At 34.6% G+C, this 20,059-nt stretch overlaps 1 protein-coding gene across 1 annotated transcript; it reads left to right on the plus strand.

The window, feature by feature from the left end:
* Window positions 1-774: 774 nt before the first annotated feature.
* LOC119668463 (tyrosine-protein phosphatase corkscrew-like) lies at window positions 775-1,996 on the plus strand (the record flags this gene model as incomplete). The annotated part of the gene is given in 2 exon segments (XM_038077971.1): window positions 775-1,094; window positions 1,152-1,996. Coding segments are annotated over 2 exon segments (391 nt in total), but the record flags the coding sequence as incomplete, so codon positions are not given.
* Between the last annotated feature and the right edge of the window lie 18,063 nt (window positions 1,997-20,059).

Below are 20,059 nucleotides of genomic sequence, written 5' to 3' on the forward strand. Positions count from 1 at the left end.
CATTGGGATTGTTCTCACTTCTAGTAGTTGCTTGCTGAGACATTCCGAGCTTATATTTTTAATTTATTTGTATCCATCGAGTTAGATCAATATTTATAATGAAAAGTAACTAAATTAATATTTAATATTTTTACAAATATTTCTTCTTATACTGAATTTAGCAAAACTCCTCCAGAATAAACCCGAGTTTCCTCTTTCTGTTAAGATATGTAGAAACTAAGAAACCCATCATTAATTCTTTGTGATATAGGTTGTAATTATAACTGTACTTTAAAACATCATTTTTATAATGATATTATATATCTTATATATATTATCATATTATACATCATATTATACTTAATAATTCTATACTGTTTTCAACTCGCTCTGTTTAATAGCTGATTGGAAATTTTGAACATATTTCCAGTGAATATTCACAATAAACGAATTTTTTTAATTCGGTGCTGTAAATTTTAATTCAAATTCTTTCAGATTTTTGCGCGTAAAAATAAGAACACAAATTGACAACATTGCTATTATTTAATATTTTATTCTGTTTAAAAATTGTTATCTTGAGCTCATTAAGTGGAATATTGCAGGTTTTATTCGTCTCTTCAAATTGTTCAAGAATTATTTTGTAATTGTCTTTTTACAACTTCTTGTAATGAATTTAAAGTGCATAAAGAATGCAGACTATATTAAGATTTTGATTTACTATTAATTATTTTTATTTGCAAATATATAAATTCCCAATTTTTATTTGTATCTAACATTCATAATTTTTTACAATAGATATACCGGCGAAATCGGTAATGAATCGATAAGATCTCCAGTTCCAACAACGATTTCTAGTTTAATGGGTAAAAATATACAAAGTATAGACAACATAAGTTACTCCTCTATAACTGGTAATATATCACAAAATTTGAACTCAACAAAACTGCCTGCCCCTTTGCCTCCACAAACACCCATATTTGCAATGGCATCACTTCGAGGTAATCAACAGCTACAGCAACATGAATCCGCTAATGTAATGATACCAAAAAACATCATGAATTCGTCGTTTTCAACTACGTCAACTAATTCTTCTCAACCAAAATCCCAACTTGCAGGTGAGTAGGTACATAGTCTAGAGTTTCTTTAAGTTGCTCACTGCCATCATTTTTCAGCCTACGAAAATATCCCGAAAGACATGATGAGGCATTACGTACCACCATCGACTTCGCCACGAAAATCATGACAATTTAATTTCTAAAATTAAATCAAAAAAATAAAATATAATGATTTGAAATGATTTTACAGCTTTTACAACAACGGCAAAATCGCACCATTATGATATTCAATAATTTTAAAGTGATAAATTTGTAAATTTTTTTTAGCATTTTTATAAGAAAACAACTAAAAATATTTCATTATTTTTATAGAGGTATTCAGGATGTCTGTGCATCGTTGTATGTGCAAAATTATTTACAGAAACAATTCCTTTTCTTATAACTCTGCATTTGATTTGCAAGACAATATTCGCGACTAAAATTTCACATAAATTTCATCTTGCATATATAATTTTCAAGACTATTGTGTATGATACTACTTTCTTTACTGTTCGCTGGACAATACTTTAGCAAAACTATCAACTTTTGTTTGATTTTGTAATTTTGTGCAATTGCTTGATTTTGTATTTATTGTACGTCCAACAATGTCGGACTATGTCAATATATTGTGCTTTTCACTTTTTCGGCATTGTTAAAATTATGCATATCGAATCTGTGTTATATCTTACAAGTAAATAAATACGAAAACAAAAATCAGCTGTTCTATATATTTTCAGGACTAATATGCACAAAATGTATTCACAATTATTTGAGTTTACAATGGCGCACATTCACCGATGCACATACATCCTGTATACCTCTTATAATTGCAATCTGAACGTATAATTGTTTACTAATTGTTACTAGTTCCCATTAAATTTACTACATTATATAATTTGTAAAATAAATAAAAACTTTTTTATGCACGATGTAGAATGTATTTTGAAACTATAAAAAATAATTAAATAATCATCGTAAATTTCAACGCGCGCGAACGGTGGTTACTCCTTAATTTTTATTGTTTTTAGTTAGAAATATTGAGTTTTTAATTTTGAAGTTGTGAACGCCTGGACGCTTTAGGTTAGGTTAGGTTATACCGGTGAACCCTAGTGGATCCACTTAGGCCTATTGGCCCATTGTGATGCCGTATATAAATAATAAAAACCTCAGGGTTTAAAACCACCTAGAACCTTTTGCGAAGCATAAAATGCTATTTAAAGCCCGATCCTGTAACTGGTCCAGGTCCTCAAGGAAGGGGGCACCTAGAGTACTAAATCGCCAACGTGCATGAGCTGGACAGAAACACAAAAGATGAGATGCGCTCTCATCGTCCTCCCCACAGCTACGACAGATTTGGTTGAAAGGAAGACCTAGTCTTCTAGCATGATTCCCTAGCTTACAGTGCCCTGTAATCAACCCTACCAGAAGACCAATGTCCTTGCGGGACATCTCAATAAGAGTTTTCGATTTCCTTTTATCGGAAAGTGGCCAGATTGCATACAGATGTCTACATATCGTTGAGTCTTCCCATCTTTTATTAAAAGTATTAGCACAGAAAGAACTCAATAACAATTTACATGATGTTAGCGATATGCCCAGATATTCTAGGTGCTCCGAGTATGGTTCTGAAGCACCCTTTCTGGCTAACTCGTCTGCTTTGCAATTTCCGAAAATATCCCTATGGCCGGGAACCCAGATTAGAGAAATATTGAGCTGCGTCGACATTTCGTTTAGAGATGTGTAGCAGTCAAGAACCGTCCTAGATGTAAATTGGACTGAACTCAAGGACTTTAATGCAGCTTGACTGTCTGATAGTATGTATATATTCCTGCCAAATATATCATCTACATTCAAACAAGCTATAGCTTCCCTGATGGCGACCACTTCCGCCTGAAAGACACTACAATGATCTGGAAGCCTAAAGAAGGAAGATTTGTTCAATTCCTCTGAGAAAACTCCACTACCTACACCACTACTTGTTTTGGATCCGTCAGTGAAGATGGTTACACCCTCATCTAAGAAGGGACCACCTGACGTCCATACCTCTCTAGATGGAAACACGACATCAAATTTCCTGTCAAAGTTGAGAGTGGGTGTGATGTAATCAACGTTTTTAGGAGTAAAATTGAAAAGATTTAGAATGGAGGCATGACCATAGTCACTGTCTCTCCATTGTGGGGTAGCTTTTAGTCTTAAAGCAGATGAAGCTGCCATTTGTTTACTAATAATATCCATTGGCAGTAACTGAAGCATCAAATCTAGTGCAATGGATGGTGTGGTGCATAGCGCCCCGCTAATACAGAGTTCAGCTCTACGCTGAATCCTGTTAAGTACCGAGTAGTACGAAGATTTATCAAGAGCTGTCCACCATACCGTAATACCATACATCAATATGGGCCTAATAACAGCTATATATAGCCATTGGGTGATGCGAGGTTGAAGACCCCACTTCTTACCAATAGCTTTCTGACATAGAAGAAGCGCAACATTGGCTTTTCTTGCGCGCTCTAGAGTGTTTTTCTTCCAAGTGAGTTTCCTGTCGAAAACTATACCCAAAAATTTGGCTTCCTCCTTCACATGTATCACAGAACCTCGTAGAGAGGGTGGAGAAAGATTCGGGACCGTATGTTTTCTTGTGAAAACTACGATTTCAGTTTTATTGGGATTCACCCCAAGGCCACATTTTTGTGTCCAATTGTTTAGGATATTAAGACCATTTTGTAGAATATCCCTAAGAGTGGTAGTATATTTTCCGGTGACTGTTATCGCAATATCATCCGCATATGCAATAGTTTCTCAGCCCTCTGCCTTCAGTTTTATTAGCAGTTCATTCACCACTATGTTCCAAAGGAGAGGGGAGAGTACTCCTCCTTGGGGGGTACCTCTATTCACCCTTCTGCGTGCCGTTGAAGAGCCCATCGTTGCTTCAATGAGTCTGCCAGTTAGCAACTGATTTATAAAGCCAATGAGCGCATCATCAACACCCAGCCTGGACGCTTTACAATTAATAAGGTGAACTTCTGAAAAGCGGTGCCTGATTTTGAACGGTTAGGTTTATTTTGTGTAATTTAAACACTTTTTATTTTAGCAAATAAAATTTTAATTTCGCAAAATGAACAAAAACAAAAAATTTGTGTTTTGTTAAAATCAGCTGATAGAGACAGCATATGCTTTCTTAATGAAAGTAATAAATTGTAGATGTGGTGTTGCCACAGTGTAAGTTTTAATTATCTTTATAAAACGTAAATAAACGTAAATCATTTTTTTAAAAATTTTAAATAATTAAAAAATAATCATATAAACATTCTGTAATTATATTATAAAACAAGTGTATGAGTAATTGTGCTACACTGCGGCACTCTCAAATAAGTGAAAATGGACTAAACGGCTATCTTATGCTTACTGCAGATGACATTAAAATAAATAATCAACCAACAACCAAACCTCTACACAAAACAATGACTGAAGCAAATATAGCAAAAATAGCTAGTGAAATTGCTACAGCCAATAAAATTGAACTGAATAATAATTCATCACAATCGCTAGAAAATGATCAACCTACGAAACAAAAAAAGGTTGACAGCTACTGGCTTGCAACACCTAACCGTTTTCTCGACATCTCTGACGCTGATAATCAGGGCGAAACATCAGAACATGCCGAAGTAATTAAAGAAAGTAAAATTCCTAAACCACCACCAATATTTGTAGCGGATGTTGGTAACATTCACCTATTGCTGGCATTGCTAAATGATGTGGCTCCAAATGAGTTTGTTCTTAAAATTTTGGGTAATAATAAAGTCAAAATACAGTCCAACACAGCGGATATTTACTCAAAAGTTACTAAAGCTCTTGCAGAAAAACAGACGGAGTTTCATACATACAAGCTTAAGTAAGATAGAAGCTTCAACGTCGTGTTGAGAGGCGTACTTCTATCAATACCTCTTGATGAAATTAAAATAGGTTTAATTAATTTAGGCCATGAAGACGTCAATATCAGTAACATTCGTCATCGAGTTACAAAAAAACCACTTCATTTGTTTTTCGTTGGAGTAAAGCCCTAAGACAAGGCGAAATCAATTTACGACTGTACTGGTTTGCTGCACACTAAAATTTCAATCGAAGCACCTAAAAAGAAGCGCGAATTGTCGCAATGCACTCGGTTTCAGCGCTATGGTCATACAAAACATTTTTGTAATCGTATGCCACGCTGTGTTAAATGACCTGAAAACCATTTATGCTCAGATTGTCCTCGCAAATTCCTCGGCAATGATGTATGGTGTGTTCTTTGTGAAGATGATCACCCGGCTAACTATAAAGGGTGCACACTCTACTCAAGAAAAAAGCGTTTCCAGCCCTTCGTAGAAAAACAACAATTGTTACAGAAATGCAACAAGACATCAAATTGAATGAAAGAAGCCAAACTTTTGCAAATGTTGTTATATCTAGCAATATAAACACTCAGGTGCAGCTCAGCTCAGCAAAATGATTTGCCTGATCTTAAATCAATGCTCAAAACAGTTGCTCAAAACAGACAAACCACGTTTGTCTCTAATACATCCAAATAATGGGAAGTCTAAAGATAGCTTTTTGGAACGCTAACGGGCTGACCCAACACATTTGCGAAATTAAGACTTTTCTTCTTGACAAAAACATTGATGTTATGCTTATTAGTGAAACTCACTTTACATGGAGAAGTTATCTGAAGCTTCCTTATAACACTATGTACAACGCAAACCATTATTCTGGTAATGCCCGTGGTGGCACAGCAATAATCATAAAAATAATATTGACGAGAGATCCTAACGATAAGAGGTGTCTGAATGTAGCCATCAAAAAACTCAAAGTAAATCTAGAGGCAAGAAAAAATGCGAGCATTGCAATTTACTTAGCAAGTTTGTCTCCCTCTGAGGCCACTGAATACTCCTTGTAAAAAGCTACATGCATACTTAATGGACCTACGACGCATATACCACCAATAAAGAAATGGGCTAAAACTGACGCTGATAAAGCGAATACTTTTGCAGTACACCTTGTCAAAGCCTTTCAGCCACGCTGCTCTAAAAATAATCTGAAAGACTCTTAAGTTGAAGCTTTTCTCCACATGTCACATCAATTAGACTTTTCTATTACTAGGTCTTTGACTCGTGAATTAAAGTGGGTCATAAAAAACAAAATTAAAACCAGAAAAGCTCCTGATAACTGATAATTAGATATGACCTGATAACTGGAAAGGTGCTACATGAGCTACCAGATGTGGGTTTTAAATTCATGAACCCATTGTTCAATGCAATTTTCACCTGTGAACACTATCCAGCTCAATCGAAAGTGTCCCAAATTATATTAGTTCCAAAACCCGCTAAGCCCGTCGAACTTGGAACATCTTACAGACCTAACAGCTTACTTCCTGTGTTGTCAAAAGTATTTCAGAGAGTATTCCTAAAACGTCTAAAGCCAATTATCGAAAACAGATGTCTGATTCCTAACCACTAATTCGGGTTTCGCGAGCACCACTCTACTATTGAACAAGTAAAATAAAGAATACAGCACAGCAGCTTTTATGGACATAACACAAGCATTCGATAAAGTATGGCACACCGGACTTCTCTACAAATTGAAGTTACAACTCCCGCATAGCTACTTTTCCGTCTTAAAATCATACATACTAGATCGACATTTTATGGTTTAAATGTATAGCTGTCACACTGAACTATTTCCAATAGAGGTTGGAGTTCCCCAAGGAAGTGTGTTGGGTCCTACTCTATATACTCTGTTTACAGTAGATCTCCCACTCAGCGCTGAAACATACACTGCAACATTTGCGGACGATACTCTAGTGATGCCGAAACACGCAGATCCTGTAGTAGCCTCACAACTGTGGCAAAGTAACCTGAACGATGTCAACGCATGGCTAGACATTTAGCACATTGAAGCCAACGATAACAAATCAGTCCAAACTACCTTTACACTCCGCCATGGTACCTGCCCTTCTGTTAGACTGAAAACGCCAAATATCTAGGTGTATATTTTGACCGTCATCTAAATTGGCGTCACCACATCTTTACAAAACGGAAGCAGTTAGGACTAAAGCCACGCTCACTTTACTGGCTACTTAATCCTAAATCCAAATTGTCGCTACAAAATAAAATACTTTTATACAAGGTCGTCTTAAAGCCAATCTGGACATACGGTATACCTATTTGGGCTATAGCAGCGAAGTCAAATCTAGATATATTTCAGAGGTTTCAATCGAAATTATTACGTATCTTCGCCGACGCCCCATGGTTTATTCCGAATGACGTCCTACATCATGATCTTGGCATCTCTACAGTGTACGAGTCAATACAGCAGATAAGCAGCAACTATCACTCACGACTGGTAGTTCACTCTAACCTCTTGCCGCAGGCCTAACGAGGGATACTATTAACATTCGTAGACTAATACGCTTCGCGACTTCTGATTTGCCGAGTAGATTCTAGAATTTGTAATTCTTCAGTAGGCGGTGATTACCACTGGGTAGTCCCGTACATGTCAGTAAAATATTGTTATTCTCATAAGTAGTACTTATTATTAATGCTTAGAATAGATTGTACATAATAAAATTAAGTTTAAAAAAAAATAAAAAAATTAATAGCAATAAAATCTTTTATATATGTTTTCGGCAGCTATTACTTGTAAAAAATAACAATTTTCTGGCCTATAGTTGCTTCAATGTACGCAAAACAAGAACACTATTTTCTCTGTCGAAGAACCTAATTGTAAATTGTCCAAACATTTTGATAAGTAAAGAAGAAAGTGTTGCCAACGCAATAAGCGAAGTATTGTTTTCATTCATTGAAAATTTCAACAAATATTCCAATCAAAGAATACCTGTTATGTAGGCCTGTGTCCAACAGTAAAAAATGAAGGTAAAATACACAACAAAAATTTAGGATATTACCTATGACGTCCCACAAATTTTCTATAGCACCCTGGCTGCTTCGCTGATTACTTTTGATTTGGTTTGTATGTACATAAAAACACGAAAACGCCACGCATCGAAAGTCTGACGCCATTTCTCAATATTTTTAACTGCTCCCTGTTGCACAGAATTCAGCATACTACACATATTAGCCCAGAATCGTTGGAAAAATTTCAGAATGTGCAAAAAGGAAGAAAAAACTGTATTAACAACGAGTTTGAAAAATGGTCGGAGAAGCGCTCAAAAATTTTTAAGAAAGCGGATCGGTTACGGAATATTTTTGAAAATATAAAAGGAAACGTTCGGTGGAAAGAAGGGCTTCTTTTTTTGATATAGTGACTTTGAGAAGTTTTTCTATTTTTGTGATTAACGACTCGCGAAGCAAATAAGATTGGTGTTCATTTTAAATGAAAAGTCGCAGAAATTATAATTATTAAAAAGTGACCTTGAAAAGTTTTTTATTTTGAGATTAACGAGTCGCGAATAAAATAAGATTGGTGTTTCTTGCAAATGAGAAGTCTTGCAAATGAGAAGAAATTATAAATATTTTTTTTTTTTTATGAAGTTTCTTTACTATTATTTGGTTTACGTATAATTGAACTTAAATTTGAAAAACTAATATGTAATACATTTTTATTATTAATTAAAAGTTGAAGATAATTACATTACATTGTATTTATCATATTTCTTTTTTTTTTTTGAAGTTTTCTTCAAATTTTTGTTTACAATGCTTAATATACTAATGATTATGCCATATATAGAGCTATTAGTAACTGAAGACATTGTAATAATATTTGTACAGGTAATAATAACTTTAATTGATAACATTTATTAATAATAATTATGTTTTAAATAGTTTTGTATTATTTTTATTTATTACTTTATTTCCTTTATCGTTATATTAGTGTCAGGGGCCTATCGAAGGGGCCTATGTATGGACTAGTACCTTTTCTTTTATATTGAGATTTTACTAACACTTTATTTCGTACTTCTAACCTAGTTGGATTGTTATTACAATTAGTTTGTGTTTGCTTTTTAGCTTTGGCATCATGTGTGAACTTTCTAGCTTTTTCAATCAATACACTGAGATGAGCTTTCAGTTCGTTTGCGCAATTTTCTAAATTGAATTTACCTATATATAATTGATATAAAAGTTGATAAAAAAGTGGAACTTTTTGAACTAGGGCATGAAGTAATAAACATTCAAAACGTCATCTAGGCACGAACAAATAGATATACGCAATAGACAATCTCTTCATTGTAAAATAGCTTTTGAACCTCCTCGACCTAAGAAAACTATAGTGCAATGTACCAACTGTCAAAAATACGATTATACTAGAAACTATTGCACAAAATCGTCGGTATGCGTTAAATGTGCAGGTGAACACAAAACTCCTGATTGCCCATTAAAAGATAATAATAACCAGGTAAAATGCGCCCTATGTAGTGAAAATCATACTGCAAACTACAAAGGATGTATTTTTTATAAAAGACTACATATAAAAAGATTTCCACAACTGAGAGAAAAAAACACAATCAATCCAACGAACTACGAATCCTACGAACACATTAACAACAAACAACACCTACGCAGAAATACTTGCATCAAATTACGCCATACCAAGTAAACCAGATGACATGATAGAATTAAAAGAAATGGTAAAACAATTATGCCAACAAGTAGCTACGATGCTTAACATTATAACAACACTCATAACGAAAATTGATGGACAACATAAGTAAGCTGAAAATAGTTGCCTGGAATGCAAACGATCTCATTAAACAAGTATCTGAGCTAAAAGCGTGTCTAAATCAAAATAAAATAGATACCTTACTAATATCAGAATCCCACTTGACATCTAAATCATACATTGCTATCCCAAACTACAACATATATCCTACAAATCACCCAGATGACAAAGCGCACGGAGGCACAGCAGTTATTATAAATCGTAATATCAAGATCAATGAAGTAAAACAATATGCTTTCGAAAATATACAAGCTATAACGGTAGCAATTGAAGATTCTCAAGGGTATCTCATAAATGCGGCTATTTACTGCCCACCAAAATTCAATAACGCGGCAGAAGAATATCTACAATCTTAAAATCACTTGGTGATAGCTTCATAATAGGTGGAGATTTTAATGCAAAAAACCAAATTTCGGGGATGAGATTTACGAATGTGAAAGGGAAAAACCTGCATGAAGCGATAGTAACAAACAAATCCTCTTTCTTTAACACGGGGGAACCCACATATTGGTCAAGTGATCCTAGAAAGACTCCTTACCTAATAGACTTCTTTATCTATAAAAATGTGAAAAAGGAACTACTAACTATACAATCATCAACTGACCTTTCATCAGACCACTCTCCGATTATACTTAATTACAACTCTACAAAAGAACATCCGAACGACTTTAGCAAGTGTATATAAATTAACAAAACATGTTGGGATACATTTAGGAAAATTCTAAATGACAAACTTCAACTAAATATTTTTCTTAAGTCTGATTCTGAAATTCACACTGCTATTGCTTATTTGAACAACGCACTAATAGCAGCCGTAACTGACTCTACACCTGAAATAATAATGACCATCAAATATTACAAACTTTCAACAGAAATCAATGAAATAATAACATTTAAGAGAAGGCTAAGAAAGCAACGGCAGCTAAACCGAGTGCCTGTAATTAAGACGCAAATAAACAAACTAACTGAAAATATAAAGGAATTATTAAATAAAGACAAGCAACTAATTATAGCGACAAACCTTACCAAGCTTGCTTCCAATAAAGCAACAATATATTCCTTATGGAAAGCTACGAAAAAAATTATCAAATTCATAATGCATGAACTACCGATAAAAAATAACCTAGACATTTGGACAAAAACAAACATCGCAAAAAAAAACCGAGCTATTAAGTGATTACTCTAAAAGCACGTTTACTAATGACCACTCCACAGTTACAAATAATTATCTAATCACTACGAACATTGAATGTAAACATATAAAAAAAGTAACCATCAATGAGCTGTGAAATGCAATTGTGAAAAAAATTAATGTGAAACAATCTCCGGGATATGAAGGAATCATTGGGAAGATCCTGCGAGAACTGCCTAACAACTGCCTTATTTTTATACGTAATCTTTTCAACTGCATACTTAAAAATAAATACTTCCCAAAACCATGGAAAAAAGTTGAAATCATAGCCATTTCAAAACTAAATAAAAATCCAAGTCTAGTGGAGTCGTACAGACCCATAAGCCTATTGCCTTGCTTATCTAAGCTATTTGAAAAAGTATTTATGAGAAGCCTAGACCTTATTCTACACCAAAATAAACTGATTCCAGATCACCAATTCGGCTTCCACAAAAAATATTTAACTATCCAGCAAGTACATCGTGTTATTAACAAAATTTCAATGGGTCTTGAAAAGAAACAATTCACAATTGCAGTATACTTAGATGTAGCGAAATCTTTTGATAGTGTTTGGCACGATGGACTCATTAAAAAATTAACAAATATTCTGCCTGAGAATTATGTTGAAATTCTTAAGAGCTACATCGGTGAACGTTACTTCTACGTAAAGTACAAAGACAGTATCTCCGGTTTTAAAAACATAGAAGCGTAGGTCCCACAAGGTAGTGTAATATGCCTTGTCCTCTATCTACTTCATACAGCCGACATCCTAACCTCAACTAATGCAAATGAAATGATTGCTACCTTCGGTGACGATACTGTACCTCTCGCGTCAGACTCCAACATTGACGTCGCTAGAGGTAAATTTGTGTATAAGCAGTTGCTTCTACATGATGTGCCAATACCAAAGCCAAATATCTTGGAATAATAATAGACCAGAAACTTACTTGGAAACTTCACATAATCCAAAAAAGAAATGAAATGAAACAAAAGTTTGGTCGACTATATTGGGTGCTAGGACCTAAGTCAACACTTTGTTATGTAGGCCTATGTGGAGGGAACATGTTGATTAATAAAGAAAAACAAAAAAAATTTCGAGACTTTACCTCGTACGTCCCACGCTGTCCAAGAGCACCTTACGAAGCACCTGTTTCCATTACCGCAACTGATCACACTTGTGTTTTTTTTTGTTGTTGGTTATGCTTTTTATTTATATATTATTTCACTTTTTTATTTTTTTTCACTGAATCACTAAAAGAAGAATTAATTGATAATGTGCATTGCGCGCACATGCCAAAAAAAATAAGAAAAAGCTTTTGCTTCTTTTAATGTCGTTTGTTTTGATTTACAAGATCGCGGCGAAAGCTTATACACATTCCGAATTGCAAGTTTTAGTGCTGCCAATAGGGCAGAACAAATTAAATTAGGAGTTTTTATTAGTTTTTTTTTCGGAATGTAGAAAAAATCAAAACAAACGTTAGTAGCGCCAGTAGGGAACAGATTTTTACTGAAAAAGACAGTTACATGGATTACCTGGGATAAAAATTTCGAAGCGGTGGGGATAAGAGTCTTTTTTTTGGAAGAAATGTGCTAGAGGACGTAACAAAGTAATTTTATTGAGTTTTTTAAAGTATATCAGTGAACCGAACTAGAAATTGAAAAAAATAAAATAAAAAAAAGAAATTTATGAATTTATTAATTCAAAGATATAAATTTATATACTGTTTGGAAAGAAGTGAAAAGTAATTTAAATCGCAAGCAAAAGTGTTAAAAATGGCTATAGACCAATTTTCAAAGAAAAGAAACATTTCGTTAATGCTCAAATGAGTTGAAAAGTAATTTTAATAACAAACAAAATTGTTAATAGTGGCTATAGATCAATTTTCATAGAAAAAGATAAATTTCGTTCAAAACAGTTAAAAAGTACTTTAAATCACAAGAAAAAGTGTTAAAAGTGGCAATAGTCAAATTTTCCAAGAAAAAATTTCAATAATGTTCAAAAGAGGAAAACGTCATAACTTGATTGCTAATTTTAATTAAATAATATTTTATGTACAAAAAAAAAAGTTTTTTTGTTAAAATCATTGCATTTTTTTTACATTTTATTTTAAATTTTATTGTGTTATAGTCTAACATAAAGTAATCATATTGGTTTTTTTTATTATTTTAAAGAAAGGAAAAAAAACTGTTTTTTTTTAATCCTTAGTTTTTTTTGCATGTTCTTATTTTTTTTATTTTTATAATTTCTTTGTTAAATTTTGTTAAGTAATACAAAAAAAGAAAAAAAATCTATGAACATAAATTTTTCAAACGACATAGAATTTCTTTAAGTACATCAGCTGTTGATTTGTTATACTGACACATGTTGATGTGTTTACATAAACTTTCCTTATTTAATTTTTTTTGCAGTTAGGTACCTGGAACGCGCGAGATGACATCATTTCGGCGGGGCTAGTAAGTACCTAGTGTATACTTAATAATAAATGTAATAAACATAAATTGAAAATTAAACAATTGATGTGCAATAGGAAAATTTTATTTTGTTTTGATTTTTATATGTATTTCATAAAAAATATATTTACGTATATGCATATAAGTGTATGAGAGTTAATATTTGATTACAAGATAATTTATTTTTTTTTATGCTACATAAATAAATTGAAATTGGTTTTGCTTACTCATTTTTCTGTTGTAATTGCTTATCAATATTTATAGAAAAAGAAAAAAAAAAATATTTACAAAGTCACAAGTTATAATGAATAATTAAAGTCAATGAAGTGAACCACGCGCGAAAAGTGATCGCTCCGCAACTTCTATTGTTTTTAAACCGATTTTATTTATTAATCATAATTAAAAAAAATATTTATCAATACGGTGCCTGAATTTCGGCTTTGTAAATTTAAAAATTTTTTATTCTAAGAAAAATTAAACTTTAATTTGCAAATTAAACAAACTCAAAAAACAAAAATAAAATCTATTTGCTCAACAGCTGATAGAGACAGCATATGCTGTTCTCTAACGAAAGTAAGAAATTGTAAATGTGGTGTTGCCACAGTCTAAGTTATAGGTTAGGTTAGGTTAGGTTATACCGGTGATCCCTAGTGGATCCACTTAGGCCTATTGGCCCATTGCGATGCCGTATATAAATACTAAAAGAAAGTAAAAGAAACCTCAGGGTTTAAAACCACCTAGAACCTTTTGCGAAGCATAAAATGCTATTTAAAGCCCGATCCTGTAACTGGTCCAGGTCCTCAAGGAAGGGGGCCCCTAGAGTACTAAATCGCCGACGTGCAAGAGCTGGACAAAAACACAACAGATGAGATGCGCTCTCATCGTCCTCTCCACAGCTACGACAGATTTGGTTGAAAGGAAGACCTAGTCTTCTAGCATGATTCCCTAGCTTACAGTGCCCTGTAATCAACCCTACCAGAAGACCAATGTCCTTGCGGGACATCTCAATGAGAGTTTTCGATTTCCTTTTATCGGAAAGTGGCCAGATTGCATACAGATGTCTACATATCGTTGAGTCTTCCCATCTTTTATTAAAAGTATTAGCGCAGAAAGAACTCAATATCAGTTTACATGATGTTAGCGATATGCCCAGATAGTCTAGGTGCTGCGAGTATGGTTCTGAAGCACCCTTTCTGGCTAACTCGTCTGCCTTGCAATTTCCGAAAATATCCCTATGGCCGGGAACCCAGATTAGAGAAATATTGAGCTGCGTCGACATTTCGTTTAGAGATGTGTAGCAGTCAAGAACCGTCCTAGATGTAAATTGGACTGAACTCAAGGACTTTAATGCAGCTTGACTGTCTGATAGTATGTATATATTCCTGCCAAATATATCATCTACATTCAAACAAGCTATAGCTTCCCTGATGGCGACCACTTCCGCCTGAAAGACACTACAATGATCTGGAAGCCTAAAGAAGGAAGATTTGTTCAATTCCTCTGAGAAAACTCCACTACCTACACCACTACTTGTTTTGGATCCGTCAGTGAAGATGGTTACGCCCTCATCTAAGAAGGGGCCACCTGACGTCCATACCTCTCTAGATGAAAACACGACATCAAATTTCCTGTCAAAGTTGAGAGTGGGTGTGATGTAATCAACGTTTTTAGGAGTACAATTGAAAAGATTTAGAATGGAGGCATGACCATAGTCACTGTCTCTCCATTGTGAGGTAGCTTTTAGTCTTAAAGCAGATGAAGCTGCCATTTGTTTACTAATAATATCCATTGGCAGTAACTGAAGCATCAAATCTAGTGCTATGGATGGTGTGGTGCATAGCGCCCCGCTAATACAGAGTTCAGCTCTACGCTGAATCCTGTTAAGTACTGAGCAGTACGAAGATTTATCAAGAGCTGTCCACCATACCGTAATACCATACATCAATATGGGCCTAATAACAGCTATATATAGCCATTGGGTGATGCGAGGTTGAAGACCCCACTTCTTACCAATAGCTTTCTGACATAGAAGAAGCGCAGCATTGGCTTTTCTTGCACGCTCTAGAGTGTTTTTCTTCCAAGTGAATTTCCTGTCGAAAACTATACCTAAAAATTTGGCTTCCTCCTTCACATGTATCACAGAACCTCGTAGAGAGGGTGGAGAAAGATTCGGGACCGTATGTTTTCTTGTGAAAACTACGATTTCAGTTTTATTGGGATTCACCCCAAGGTCACATTTTTGTGTCCAATTGTTTAGGATATTAAGACCATTTTGTAGAATATCCCTAAGAGTGGTAGTATATTTTCCGGTGACTGTTATCGCAATATCATCCGCATATGCAATAGTTTCTCAGCCCTCTGCCTTCAGTTTTATTAGCAGTTCATTCACCACTATGTTCCAAAGGAGAGGGGAGAGTACTCCTCCTTGGGGGGTACATCTATTTACCCTTCTGCGTGCCGTTGATGAGCCCATCGTTGCTTCAATGAGTCTGCCAGTTAGCAGCTGATTTATAAAGCCAATGAGCGCATCATCAACACCCAGACGCGAGATCGCGCTTACTATTGCACTCGGGAGTATATTGTTAAAGGCCCCTTCAATATCTACAAAAGCAACCACACAAAATTCTTTGAGTTTTATGGATTTTTCTATTCTGTAAGTGAGGGAGTGGAGAGCTGTCTCTGTAGATTTTCCCTTAGTGTAGGCATGCTGTGAGGGGGACCACTGGTTGGGGCTTACAGCACGCCTTACTTCTACGTCTATTATTCTTTCAAGAGCCTTCAACATGAAAGAGGAGAGGCTTATAGGACGGAGTTCATTGGGGTTATGGTGCGAGGTTTTTATTGCTTTGGGTATAAAAACTACTCTAACCTCCCTCCATTTAATCGGGACATAGTTAAATAAGAAACAATGTCTAAAAATTGCCAAAAGCCGGTTGTGTATTAACTCCCACGAATTCTGGAGCTCAATTGGATGAATACCATCCGGTCCTGGTGATTTGTAGGGTTTAAAACTAAAAATAGCCCATTTGACGATCTGCAGGTTAACCTTAATAGAGTTAACCGGTGAGAGATTAAGGCACTCTGAGGATGCAGCTACCGAAGTAGAAGATCCCGGAAAGTGAGTATCTAGTAGTAATTGTAAAGATTCGCTACTATTATTGCACCATGTCCCGTCAGATTTTTTGAGTAACTCTGGGACAGATGGATTTTTGGATAAGATTTTACGCAGTCTAGAGGTTTCAGAATTGCTATTTATTTCTTGACAGTACGATTGCCAAGTGTCTCTCTTGGACCTACGTAACTTTTTCTTATATTCTTGCAGAGAGGTTTTGTAATTCAGCCAATCACTCTCATTATTATATAGTTTTGCTCTGTTGAAGAGTCTCCTACACTCCTTTCGTAAAAGACCTAGATGATCATTCCACCAAGTCTAAGTTATAAGTACCTTTAAAAATTTAAATAAAAATAAATTTTTATTTATTTATATATCTAAAATTTATATAATAAAAATATACATTTTAAATAAATGAATAAAATAATTATTTTATACAAAAAAAAAAGCGAATATTTCATGAACAATTGTGAAAGTTCTATACGTCGACACTCACTAATTAGTGAAAATGGCCTAAATGGCTATATAATGCTTAACGCAGAAGACACTAAAATAAAAGATCAACCCTCAAATAAACAAAGTAAATCAACTATTGAAATAAATATAAGAAAAACTGCCAATGAAATTGCTATAGCAAATAAAATCAAATTAATTAATAATAAAAATAAAAATTTAAACATCATTTCTCCAAAGAGTCAAAAAAATATAATTCCAATTGAAATAAACATGTCCACAAACACCAGCCACACCAGTGGCAAATATAATGAAACTCTAAATATAAAAATGAGAGAATTAGAAGTCTTATGCGGCAAACTTCACCAAGAAATAATTCAACTCAAAAGTGAAAACTAAAAATTAAGGTCGCAACTTGTTAACAACATTGTTCCGAAAGAGCAAAACACCATAACTTTCGAAACAGACGAGGAAGAGCTTGGTCAAGAAACCGGCTGGGCCGTTAAAAAAAATAAATGAGCCTCAAAAAAGCGTAAAGCTACCACATCTCCTAGTGCGTCACCAATTCTTAACAATATGATACAAAAGTATTCTAATGAAACAGAAAAGGTATCAAAGTATCAAGCTACGTCCACCTTCAATTATGGTAACTGTCTCTGATAATTACAATGACATACGAAAAATAATTACACAGGAAAGCAAATATAAATTTTTGCTGAAATTAATGAATAACAACTTATGTGAAATCAGCACTTTTGATGGCAACGATTATCGGGAAGTGACTAGAACTTTAAACGAAGCAAATGTCTCATGGCACTCTTATGAAGATAAACAGTTTAATCCAATAAGAGTTATAGCAAAAAATCTACATCACTCGTGCGACCCTAAAGATAATGTAGGCGACCTTGCAGAAAAGGGTTTTAAAATTGTCAGCGCACTTAACAAACTACAATTTTAAACCAAGAAACCGCTGGATATGTTCATCTTAACCTTCGAGTCAGTAGAAGATACGAACAAAATCCATGAAATCAAAGAAATCCTAAACACAATAGTATCTATAGAAACAATAAAACCTTCTAAACTTATCCCGCAGTGTATCAAATGTCAATCCTTTAACCATATCAAAAACTACTGTCAAAAGCAGCCTAAGTGTGTGAAATGCGCAGGTAAGCATGAAACTATAAATTTTGAAAAACCTGATGATTGTCACCCAAAATGTTGCAACTGTGGGGAGCAACACCCAGCGTCATATCGCGGTAGTGGAGCTTCAAATTTTAAGAGATCAAAAAACAAAAAACTTCCTGGTTTTGAAATTTTCTCCACTGGCTCTCCAATATACTGGCCAACTGATACAAATAAATTACCAGACTTCATGGATTCTTCATCGAAAATTAAATTCAAAAAAGGCACATTGAAGTCAAAGCAGGAATCGACTTAAATTCTGACCATTCTCCAATATTGCTTACTTATGGATGTAACATTAGGGTGGCTCACGTTATAAGGGGGAAAATTAAAAACGAAATTTTGAATGAGCGCACCCCTAGGAATATGCCATTGACCTTAAAAATGATATTCCCAAAGTTTTGGAGCAATAGGATTAAAAATGACGTTGCGCCACTCGAGCAAAGTTGGGTTTTCAGTACAAAAAACAGAAATCTTTCAATTCAAGGTCATTTTTTATCTTTGTTACTTGTTTCAACAGTTATTAATAGATAATTAAATATCTTTTTAATAAGATACTGATGAGCAAAATCGGTTAAAAATTATGCGCAAAACACAATAATTAGTTGAGCGACTGTGCTCTGTTTTCTATTTCATACCTTTTAGCTGGTATGCACAATGCAATCGCAAATGTTTACAAGAAACGGAAGAAACATAAATAAAAAATAAAAATAATACATTTCTACTTAATAATTTATATAGACATTTAAGTAGAATTGAAAATGTAGTCAAAACAAGAATTTTTTCGTAAGTAAAGAGAAAATGGTCGTACAGGGAGTATGACTGAAGTTAATATCCTTTTAGCAAACGAAGCAAGAGCGGCTAAAAATTTTATTGATTTTAATTGGAATGAATTCGATGAAGAAATTTGTTTCAAAATGGAAGCTGAATCTGTAGTCACAGTTCAACAAAATTGGGATAGCGCAGACAGAACGATTCAATTTATCACTCCTATTTTAGTTTCCCCCCTTGACAAATGCAAGGTTTCGAATCGCTACGCTATACATATTTTGTAGTAGTAGGAATGGTTACCTGTGGCGCCCAGGTGCCAAAAATGTATATTTTAAGAGACCAATTTACATATAACTCGGATGATTTGTACGAGATATATACATTTTTATGGTGAGCATATGTGCGAAAATTTTAACCCACACTAGGTTAGGTTATGTTCGGAAGGCACGTGCTGACAGTTGTCAGCACTTCTACTCGGAGACATATATTGCCCATTGGGGTGCCCTCAAAAAATTTTACCAGGAGATGGGAGTTGCTAACTTTTGTTATTCTTGTTAAACCATTTGGCTTTCCAGATGAAGTTGAGGAGATCCGATAAGTTTGCTTTTGTTATCTCTTCCAAGCCAGTAAAATAAGGATCCCCAAGACGTTAAAGTAGCCTTGTTTGAAGTCCTTAACAGAGACGCAGGAAGTGGTTGATGGATTTTACCTCCTCTTCATCTTGGCAACTCCTGCATAATACACTTGTTGGAACTCGCCACCGTTGGAGCATCGGCGCAATGGCACAGTGCCCCTTTAGTACTCCAGAAAGCACACGAACTGCAGGTTTGCTGAAGCCTAAAAGGCTTTTCGTTTTATTTTTGTCCAACTTAGGCCATACGATTCTAGTGACCTTACAGTCTTCGCGGTTAGTCTATAAATTGTTAGTCACCGTATTGATTTCCTCTATTATCCTAAACAGTTTACACATCGGTGTATGTATTGAGAGGTCGGCCTCTCCTGTATGCAGTTCTGAACCTCTTCTGGCCATCTCATCTGCTAGTTCATTCCCTTCAATGTTGCTATGCCCAAGTATTCGAAATGTACTATGTCCAGCAAAGAGAGACTGTTGTGTCCGGTCTTCGGTGGGCGAAGTGA

The sequence above is a fragment of the Teleopsis dalmanni genome, chromosome 1, assembly GCF_002237135.1.
Source record: "Teleopsis dalmanni isolate 2A chromosome 1, ASM223713v2, whole genome shotgun sequence".
NCBI classification, from domain to species: domain Eukaryota; kingdom Metazoa; phylum Arthropoda; class Insecta; order Diptera; family Diopsidae; genus Teleopsis; species Teleopsis dalmanni.